This window comes from Octopus bimaculoides, chromosome 24 (assembly GCF_001194135.2).
Source record: "Octopus bimaculoides isolate UCB-OBI-ISO-001 chromosome 24, ASM119413v2, whole genome shotgun sequence".
Lineage (NCBI taxonomy): Eukaryota > Metazoa > Mollusca > Cephalopoda > Octopoda > Octopodidae > Octopus > Octopus bimaculoides.
This window is the reverse complement of record NC_069004.1, coordinates 31,352,141-31,363,684: the sequence shown is the minus strand read 5'-3', so window position 1 is coordinate 31,363,684 and position 11,544 is coordinate 31,352,141. Positions and strand designations below refer to the sequence as shown.

The 11,544-nt window shown below is 39.2% G+C and overlaps 1 protein-coding gene across 1 annotated transcript in view; it reads right to left on the bottom strand.

Moving 5' to 3' along the window:
- LOC106878043 (protein argonaute-2) overlaps positions 1-11,544 on the bottom strand; it is a 43,103-nt gene that overhangs the window by 25,275 nt on the left and 6,284 nt on the right. Inside the window, exons 2-4 of the mRNA XM_052976296.1 lie at positions 1,640-1,678; positions 828-1,017; positions 60-180 (exon numbers count right to left, since the gene is read on the bottom strand). Of these exons, the coding sequence (XP_052832256.1) occupies positions 60-180; positions 828-1,017; positions 1,640-1,678 (350 nt within the window). The remainder of the gene's footprint in view (positions 1-59; positions 181-827; positions 1,018-1,639; positions 1,679-11,544) is intronic.

Genomic DNA, 11,544 nt, shown 5'->3' with positions numbered 1-11,544 from the left:
GGGAAAGAGAGAGAGAGAGAGAGAGAGAGAGAGAGAGAGACACACAAAATCAGACTTACTCGTTCTCGATTAAAAGGAAGATATGCCCTGCTGTAAAGATTCTTTCGGCCATCAAATACTGGCTTTTCTTCATTAAAAATCTTTTTACTGTAAGCTTGTACCATTGTCTCGATGATTTCTCTGTTGAAACGAACACAAACGACAATGATTAATTATCAAATTGAATAGTTTGTTAGTCAGTTAGTAATTAGCATGCTTTCTCTTATAACAGAACATTATTATCATAATCATCATCATCATCATTATTATTATTATTATTATTTAAACATATCAGGATTCAGTTTGCATATAGAGGTACAAATAAAATAAATATATATACAGATGTCAAAATATCTATTGAAATTAGGTACCAGTTGCATACTGGAGTTAATCTAATCGAATGGCACCCACCTCCCCTAAAATTTCGGGCCTTGTGCCTAGAGTAGAAAAGAATAGTTAAATTGGTTTAACCCTTTAGCGTGCATACATACGTACATACGTACATACATACGTACATATATATATATATATAAAGAGAGAGAGAGAGAGAGAAAAAGAGAGAAACATTAAAATACCAGATGTCAAAATAAGTTAGCATTAGCGGCACCAAAGTCTCCTTACCTCCATAACAAAGAGATGACAATTTTGTCTGATTCATGCAGGCATAGAAAAAGTAAACTTTAAACCGATATGACAATAATTAAATAAATAAATTAAAAAACGAACACACACACACACACATAGGCAAGAAAAAAAGAAAAGAAAAAAGAAGCAGTTGTCATAGTTACCTGTTGACACGTCGAGGGCATTTATCAGGGGTAATACAGACATCATAATGATGTATATAACCTTTGGGAATAGATATCTTAAAGTAATTCGCCCGTAGCTGTATGGTTCTTCCTAAAAGACCGACATTTGGTCGTGGTGGACTAGTGAATTCCACCAATTGAGTTGATGGTGTCTGTTGAGTGGCTGGTACTGCAAAACACAAGAATTATTATGTGAAAACACTTTGGTCCTTTTTTTTTGTTTTGTTTTTATTGTAATTCTTCGACATCAAGATCTGTATCAAGCATATGGATTAAGATCGTCATGAGGATATAGGTTAGAATAAAGCATTTAGTAAATAAAAGAGAAAAAAAAATAATTAAAGATAAAACAGGTATGGCTGTGGACTTGGCAGAAGGAAACTAAAAGAAGCCTATCGTATGATCGTATGTGTGTGTGTATGTTTGTCTTTGTGTCTGTGTTTATCTCCCACCACTGGTGTCGGTGTGTTTACATCCCTGTAACTTAGCAGTTCAGTAAAAGAGACCGATAGAATGAATATCAGTCTTAAAAAAAAAAAAAAAAAAGAAGTATTGGTGTTGATTCGTTTGACTAAAAATTCTCCTGGGCAGTGCCCCAGCATGACCACAGTCTAATGATTGAAACAAGTTAAAGACAAAAGACAGAAGGGTGTGTAAGCTCGAAGATGACAATCAAAAATGGTGATTTAAATACATTAATTATTAAATATTTGTCTTAAGTAACCATTGGGTAAATATTGCTTAATATTTGTTTGTTTTTAGAGTTGAGGTAGAACGGAGGGTTAACCAACCTGATGACGGCGCAATTTGGGGATCTTGATAACCGGCTGCTGACAGGGAGAGAGAAAGAGAAAAAGAAAAGAAGGCAAGCATTAGACAATAGTTTCATTGTACATCGGTATTTTCATCATCATCATCATCATCACAAAGGGGCATCAATGAGTAGGGGAGAGCAGAAAGAACTTGCAGGGAGGTAGTTGTGGAACTCTGGTGGGGAGGAGCAGTGGTGTTGGTATAACTTTGGCAATATGTCTTATTGTACATCATCATCATCACTATGGAGATAAGAGATAAAAAGGGATCAAAGATGGGGAAATAGTAAAGAACTAGAGTAATAGTCGATCCATCCATCTTCTCTGTGCTTGCTATTCCTGGGAGGATCATGGGGGGGTAGATTCCTTAGCCCCCCCCCCCCCTTCTCCACAGGGTCCTGAAGAAGTAACTGTCTTTACACTTTCTGACTAGATTCTCAAGCATGACCAACTGAGACAATGTAAATTATTCGACCGTCTCATTCTTGGTCTACCGCTAGGTCTCCTACCAGTTGGCTCAGCTTGAAAAATCCATCTTGTGGTTCTTTCCTGTGACTTCTCAATGCAGAAAAGTAGCAGCTTTGATGTGGAGAGAGACTCCCTGATCCCTGAGCTACCCACCCCTATCTAGCAACATTACTCCAGAGATCATTTGAAAGAACCCCACCCCATTTTGTCTGCTTGTATTCACGATCGTAATCATTCGATCGTTACCCAATGTTCCTGAGTAAACCGAATTTAGCTTTTTTTTTCTTTTATCAACCTCTCATCTTCTGAGGACCAAATACTGGCGCTGATGCATTGCTGCTCCAGGAACTGTAATTCTAGCATCCAATACACACTCCTCCTCCCCATCACTCATGACTATGCCCCCCCCCCCCAAGATACTTAACCCTTTAGCATTCGGTTTATTCTGTCAAAATTTCCATGGTTATTTATTTACATTATTTTGTATTCATCATAAAGTGGCAGGCTGGCAGAATCGTTAGCACGCTGGGCAAAATGCTTAGCGGCATTTCGTCTGTCTTTACATTCTGAGTTCAAATTCCACTGAGGTCGACCTTACCTTTCATTTTTTCTAGCTCAATAAATTAAATACCAGTTACGCACTGGAGTCGATGTAATCAACCTACCCCCTCCTCACAAATTTCAGGCCTTATGCCTATAATAGAAAGGATTATTTTGTATTAATCTTGCATTATCTCATAGCTTCAAGGTCTCAATGATGTGATTGTTTATTTTTAGAATAACATAATAGGATAAGTGTGAGAGGCCAGATCTGGTCAGTCTGAACATAAAACAGCTAGGATATTTTGGGATGGATATGGCCGGTTGAAAGACTAAAGAGTTAGACTTCCCCCCTTGCCTCAGTGATTTTCCACTAACATGCAGAGTGCACTGAGATTTTCTTGAGAGGACCAATGCCCTAAGGATGAGAATTAGGGTTGCAAAGACTGGGGTGATTATGAAAGACTTTAATGTATAGATTTTTTAAGGAATTTTGGTGGGGAGAAGAAGGAGATTTAGATGTGGTTTTAATGAGTGATAAAGGGGCAAGTGAGGCACAATTAAGGAGGATAATGATTTAAGTCTAGGGGGCAGTATTTAAAGGGGATTAAGGGAAATTAATAAAGAGAGGTGTATGGCAGTAAAGAGGAAAATAATGAAAACAGCAACATAAAAAATACAATTAAGAAATATATACAGAGCCTCAGCTATGAAATAAACACACACACATTATCAGCAAGACACACACATTTTAAATAACACATACACATACACATTACCAACATATATGTTAAATAACACATACATACATTACCAGAAATACACAATTTCGACAATACACACACATTACCAGCAAAACACACACACACACACACACACACACACACATTACCAGCAAACACACAATTTCTAATAATACGCACATTGTTGGTAATACACACACACACACACATCTATGGCATACACTCTACCAATGACCCCAACAACAAAACAACAACCCCACACACTCTTGGGTGGTTAGAGATGAATTGATAAAGTCTTGAGTGTTTGTTAGTGTCTAAGTTTACAGAACAATCCAACCCACACACATGAAGAAATTGAGTGAAAAAAGGCACAAAAAAAAAAAAGAAAGAAAAAAAAGAGTAAGTCACTAATACAATTCTGATTATGAATTTAAAATTTGCAAGTTCATAACCCACAGAGGGTCACCAACAAGACGGGACTAATGAGGGGTCGGCCCTTGATTATTAATTTCACACTGCTTTGGAGACCCTTTAGTATTCAAATTACTCTGTCTAATATAATGCTTATTTATTTTATCACATTTACTGATCCTTACGAGGGGCATTGCTGTCCTCAAGAGACCCATCCGACACAGCAGAATTGATACTGGTGCCACACCAAAATCACTTGTGCTGGTGACACAGGGCTTTGGCCAGCCTGAGGCTATAGTAGAAGACACTTGCCCAAGGTGCCAAGCAGTGGGACTGAACCTGGAGCTATGTGGTTGGGCAGCAAACATTTTAATTTAATCAATTAGTTTATAACAAATTCTTTTTGTATCTGCTCATTAGTATGCAAAACATTTAATCAGTGCATTGAGATTTAATCCTTTAGGATTTAAACTGGCCACATCCAGCCAAAACATGCTGTTTTATGTTCAAACTGGCTTGATCCAGCTTTTCATACCTACCCTACAATGTCAGTCCAAAAATAAACAATCCCATCTTTGAAATCTCAAAGCTATGAGATAATGCATGATTAACTCCAACCAATATCTATAATAACGAATGCAAAATTCTGTCAGCCCCTCTGCCCAGGACCCCTGTTTCTCAGCCTACATTTGCTCTACATAGACATATACCTTTTTGGAATCAGAATGACCCCAGGATTGAAAATCTGCCCTTCATTTGGTTCTTGAACATCCAGCATCGGGATCAGGTCTGGATGAGGACTTGTATGCTAACAGATGAAAATTCAAATTTTAAAAGAACTCCCAAAATTTGTGAACTTAGAAAGTTTTTCATTTAAATTGAATTTCAAGTAATACCATATTGGTAGGGTACCAATAAATGCTTTATCATTGCTCTCTTTAGTTTTGGGCCATAGGGCCCCATTAGACCTCAGCAAGAGCTATCTTAAAAGTCCGCATGGAGTGCGGCTTTTAAGCTAATGAATGAGTAAGCATTGTATTTGATATTCTTTTATTCTTTTATTTGTTTCAGTCATTTGACTGCGGCCATGCTGGAGCACCGCCTTTAGTCGAACAAATCGACCCCAGGACTTATTCTTTGTAAGCCTAGTACTTATTCTATTGGTCTCTTTTGTCGAACTGCTAAGTTACAAGGATGTAAACACACCAACATTGGTTGTCAAGCGATGGTGGGAGTACAACCACAGATACACAAACACACATACATACATACATATATATATATATGATGGGCTTCTTTCAGTTTCCGTCTACCAAATCCACTCATAAGGCTTTGGTCAGCCCGAGACTATAGTAGAAGACACTTGAATGCAAAAAGGCTTATCATTCTTATTTTTTTTATATTCTAATAAATATTGATAATTATATCAGTATTTACTGATAATTATATCAGGCTTTATCACTGTCCAAATGGTGAATTTGTCTTACGGCAAATTTTCTGGACACATCTGCAGCCCTTTCTTACCAAAGACCCTTACATGTTCAGACTTCTGGCTTTCTCCAGCTTATTAAAGGTAATTTCATTGTAAACATCTTTGCCATGTGAAAATTCGTCATAAGAAATTTTGCTTTAAACGACCTCATCACATTTTTTTAATGTTTGATGTTGAATAAAAGACTTGCTTATTTAACGCTTTTATAAAACCTTCTATCATTATTTTTTCTTTATTCTAAAAAATGCTGATGTAATGTGCTTTATCATTGTCCATACGGTGACTTTGTTTTTTGGCCAATTTCCCTATAGTGAATTATCTGGACATGATATTAATGCTATAGGAGGATTAAGATATGGACATTTACACAATAGGATATCTTTGGTGACAGCAAGTGAGGGTGGGATATTGAGGGATATAATATGGGGGCAGAGGGATATCTACACTTACAAGCTGAGACCCTGACAGATGTTACTACTCCAGGGCAGAGCAGATCTGGGAACAATACTAACTAACATTACTGGAATGTCTGAACCAGTGCGCCACTACCAGATGCAGTTTAAAGTCACACCCAAGACATCTGTTAAAATATACTCCCTTTATTCAATTAATTTTGACAATAATGAAGAATTTAGGAAAATAACTGTCATTAAGATAAATTTTGGAATGTAAATTAACATAGAATTTTAATAGGTTTAAATTTAGATTATTTTTAAGGGAGAAATTCATATTATGGATTAATTTTGGCAATAATGAAAAATTTAGGAAAATAACTGTCATTATTAAGATAAGATGAATTAACACAGAATTTTGATGGTAGGTTTTAATTTAGATTATTTTAAAACAAAAAATTTGTATTATGGATTAATTTTGACAATAATGACGAATTTAGGAAAATAACTGTCATTATGATGAATTTTGGAATTTAAATTAGCATAGAATTTTGATAGGTTATTTTTAAGCGAGAAGTTTGTATTATGGATTGATTTTGATAATAATGAAGAACTTAGTAAAATAACTGGCATTATCAAGATAAGGCGAATTAACTTAGAATTTTGATGGAAGATTTTAATTTAGATTATTTTAAAAACAGGATGTTTATATTACAGAACTCAGAGCAGTCTCAAACGTTTTGGTATCAAAAGGGTTAAGGACTAAGTGTGATCACCAGATCTTGTGATCTAGATATACCAACTCTGTCTGTCTGTCTGTCTCTCCATGTGATTGAAAAACCACACAGTGAACTCTGGCATACAGAGATTTATTGTATGAAATGCAGTCTGACATCTTGGCATCTTGCATTTCCTACAAAGTTCATTTTGTTCTAGCATGTCTGTTGCTGTTTAGCCCAAGGTCAGTAATGACAGAACAGGCTTATGATAAAAAAAAAAAGTTCCAACCAGGGCCATCCCAGCTTATATTCAAGACTATATAATTCAATGTATCCTTTATTTTTCTTTTAAGATGCCATGGCTGTTGGGTTAAGAAATTTGCTTCCTAACTATATGGGTTCAGGTTCAGTCCTGCTGCCTGTCACCCAGGGTAAGTGGCTTCTCCTATAGCCCAGGCCTTGTGAGGGAAACTGATGTAAGGTCATTGTACACACGCACACACGTGTATATTAGCTGCTGGCAAAAGGGTAAGGGTAATGACTCCCTTCAGTCAAGAATGACCATGGGATTGCACCTTGAAAGTTACTCCCTGAGGCACAAGTCCGGGCAAGGTTGTTTATGGAAGACCAACAGTCACCCATGCATACCGGCCTCCCCTCTCCACACCACCAATGTTATCCAAGGGAAAGTCAAAGGCTGATACAGCTTGGCACCAGTGATGTTGCAACTCATTTCTACAGCTGAGTGAACTGGAGCAACGTGAAATAAAGTGTCTTGCTCAAGAACACAACACACAGCCTGGTCCGGGAATTGAACTCACTACCTCTTGATAGTGAACACGATGCTCTAACCACTGAGCTATGCGCCTTCACAGAGGACAGTAACTATATATAAGAACTCGCTTGGACTATGACAACCCAGCAATGTATTGAAAGTGGAGTTATGATGATGACCAGAGACCACATGTAAATCTATATTCTCACTGAAAATTCAAACATGAGCTCTACACCTAAACAATGATTGACGACTACGGCTACAGTGTGTTTGCCCTCCTAGTGGAGTATTTGTCAAATTTGTAAGATGGATACTTGGGCCACAGGCAAAAGCATTACTTTGCCTATTGGAATGTTAGGGACAACTGTCAGATGTGGTGAGCTCATTGCTCAGAGCTGGCTCAACCCTTCCTGGATGAATTCTGCCACATGTACAAGTACTAGTAAGGTGATAATAAGGAGAGCATGGTTTGACGAGAATTAGGCTGTTATTTCTGTGAACAATCATTAGAGGCTCCCTTGTATACTACTGAATCTTGTGGGGTTTGGGGTGATGATCACAGCCGAGGCAGATAAGGTGTGTACTCAGAGTACAGCAACAGTTTTAGTTGTTCTGTGCTTATCTGATGGGGTGTCCATCTATCCCAGCAGAGCTTTTGAAATTAATGAGGTTACTTTTGGATATTTGTGTTTGTTCCAGGGTAGGGATACTGGTCTTCAGAAGATGGATGAGTATGAATGGGTATCAACTGTGTTGGCTGTTGTATACAAGAGAGCTAGACATATGGAATATAAATCAAGCAGTGTTTCTTGGTGTCAAATTGTAGGGGTTTTAGTCATATAGGCTTGCAGGGCCAGTTCCCCAATTTCTGTGGCATGTATATTCTTCTGCAGAATGCGATGCCAGTTTGTCTCAGGAATACTCATTTCTGCCAGCTGAGTGGAGTGGAACAATGTGAAATGAATAATTTTGCTCAAGAACATAACACGTTGCCCAGTCCAGGAATTGAAACCACAACACCCGACCGCTAAGCCATGAGTCCAACACCCTACCGCTAAGCCATGTGCCTCCACAAAAGTAAAATTATCTTCTCCAGTCATACCAACTCATAAGGGCCGGTTTCCTGGTTACAAGGCGTATAAATTCCCTGCCTGGACAGGAGGCTGGTCGGTTGAAGGATTACTCATTTTTGTCAACTGGGTGGACTGGAACGACGTGAAATGAAGTGTTTTGCTCAAGAACACAAAGCATTGCCTGGTCCAGGAATCGAAACCACAATTTTACAATCATGTGTTTGACACCCTAACCACTAAGCCTCCACCAAGTTAGTTGCAGATTATGGCTGAGAAAACATCATCATCATCATTTAATATCTGTTTTCCATGCCAGCATGGGTCGGACAGTTTGGCAGGAGCTGACCAGCTGAAGGGCTGTTTAGACTTCCTGTTTGTTTAGGCATGGTTTCTCATCCATCCTTTACCTCTGATCAAACACCACCGGGGCATATAGTCATTATAGACGTATTATAGTCAAGCTATTTAGCTTCCTATGATTTTGGGCTGCAGGCCCAATTAGCGCTCCACAGGAGCCAGACTGCATGCAGTATGGCTTTTAAGTTAGTCATGTACATATGTAAGTCATTCAACGGCATGAACTTGAGCATGTTGAATGGAATTTGTTGAGGCAGATTTTCTACGGTCAGGTGCTTTTCCTGTTACAAACCCTCACCTGTAAGGGTGATATTTCCTCATGACCAGATATATTTCCACAGAAGATTAGAAACAAAGGACATTGTTTGCTTGACTGAGACACACATTTACGACTATTACATGATGTCTCAAGGCAAGGAAACAGTGACATGTGCACACACTCAAACACACAGGTATATATATATATATATATATATATATATATATACATATACATATTCTAGCTCAGTGGTTAGAGCATTGGGCTCACAATCATGAGGTAGTGAGCTCGATTCCTGGACTGGGCAGTGTGTTGTGTTCTTGAGCAAGACAATTTATTTCACGTTGCTCCAGTTTACTCAGCTGTAGAAATGAGTTGTGATGTCACTGGTGCCAAGCTGTATTGGCCCCTTTGCATTTCCCTCGCATAACATCGGTAGCATGGAGAGGGGAGGCTGGTATGCATGGGTGACCGCTGGTCTTCCATAAACAATCTTACCTGGACTTGTACCTTGAAGGGAAACTTTTTAGGTGCAATCCCATGGGCATTCATGATTGAAGGGGGGTCTTTATACCTATACACAAACAATAGGCATTTTTCGGTTTGTCTCCCATATTCACTCACAAGGCTTTGGTCAGCCCAGTGTTATAGCAGAAGACAGCTGCCCATGGTGCCATGCAGTGGGACTGAACTTGAAAGCATATAGTTCAGAAGCAAACTTCTTACCACACATCCACACCTGTAGCCATGCCTGTGGATGTTAAAATGACGATGATGATGATGAAGGAAAGAAGGAGCTTGTTTCAAACAAAGAAACAAAGCCCCGCCACTTGAATTCCAATAACAACAATGGTGAGTTGTCACACGTTGAACTTTAGGAAGGACTTACATGGTTTTACCGTTCCTCTTACAGACTGCATTTTTGAAAGTGGTTGCTAGTTCGTTGCATTCTTTTGCTTGAAATATCCTCGATTTTCAAGACTGTCAACTTAAACGTTAAAATGCATCATTATTGTGTATGTAAGTGTGTATGCATGTATGTATGCAGCTATGTATGTATGTGTGTATGTTTGGAGCTATGTATGTGTGTATGCATGCAGCTATGTATGTATGTGTGTATGCATGCAGCTATGTATGTATGTGTGTATGTATGCAGCTATGTATGTGTGTGTATGTATGCAGCTATGTGTGTATGTATGCAGCTATGTATGTGTGTATGTTTGCAGCTATGTATGTGTGTGTGCATGCAGCTATGTATGTGTGTGTATGCATGCAGCTATGTATGTATCTGTGTATGTATGCATGTATGTATGAACGTGTGTATGTGTGGTTAATTTCAGTGCGATGCTCTTTTCTAGTGGGAAAGATGCGGTGGTGGGGAGAAGGGGGAAGCAACAATAGCTGTTCCAACAACAGCTGTAGTAGTAGCTACAACAGCAGCAGCCACCAATAACAACAGTGGTAACGCCATCAGCACCACTACTACCACCACCACCAACAACAACAACAGGAAGAATATTACTACCACCTTAAGCAGTTAGAGCTACACAACCAATAACAGCAGCAGTAGTAGTAGTAGTAGTAGTAGTAGCCATCCAGCCAGGCTTACCACCAATAAATAGGAACATAACCATAACAGCAGCAGCAGTAGTAGTAGTGGTGGTAGTAGTAGAGGAGTCCAAATAACCAGCCAACCCTTTCTGCGTGCTAGCTCATCTTGCTAGAAATAGCAGCCAAACATCCTCCGACACAGAACATATTGTCTTTAAAAAGAAGAGAGAGAGGGGGGAGCGGACATATTGGATATGTTTAAAAGAATGAAAAGACGGGATGATCGTGGCTGGAACGCCTTTGATCAAAAAAGGCCTGCATAGCAATAGTCAGGTCTGATTAGGGAGAAAACAATAATAAGATAACGGTGGCAGTGATTAGTAAGAGGCAACCAACCAACCATCCTTACCAAAAATGACAGCAACATCACCACTAACAGCTGTAGTGGAAGTAATAATAATAGTAGTAGTAGTAGTAGAAGCCGCAGCAGCAGCAGCTCCAGTAATAGCAAGCCAAATGTCTGTGTGTGTGTGTGTGTGTGTGCAACAGATAACTGTCTGGCGGCAGCGAACAAACAAGGAAGAACCACTCAACGTTTATTTTCTACGACAGACAGACAAATATTCGCAAGATCCAGACAGACAGGCAAACGGACAGACAGACAGAATCAGGTAGACACAATAATAGTAGGCCACCGTGGTGGTGGTGGTGGTAGTCGCCGTCGTAGTCGTAGTGATGAACCGAGATGGCGGCGACGGTGGTGATGATAGAAGCGGCGCTTATAGTGATGTTGGCGGTGGCGGTGGTCGTGATGATGGCGGTGGCGGTGGTCGTGATGGTGTCGATGGTGTTGTGTAAAAGAACCTCCCCCCCCCATCGCCGTCAGTTCGGCCGTGTCAAACAAAGATACTCCAATCACAAATCACCGAGCCATCTATTCGAACACCGTACGAAGGACTTACATTATCAATTTCCTGAGGGGTTTTCCCCCAATTATTTTAAGACAGCATTTTATTATTTTTTTTATTTATCTATTTATTATTATTATTATTTTTTAACCATGAGAAAAAGCACTGCCTATGACCCCGTTACAGGGGTCTGATG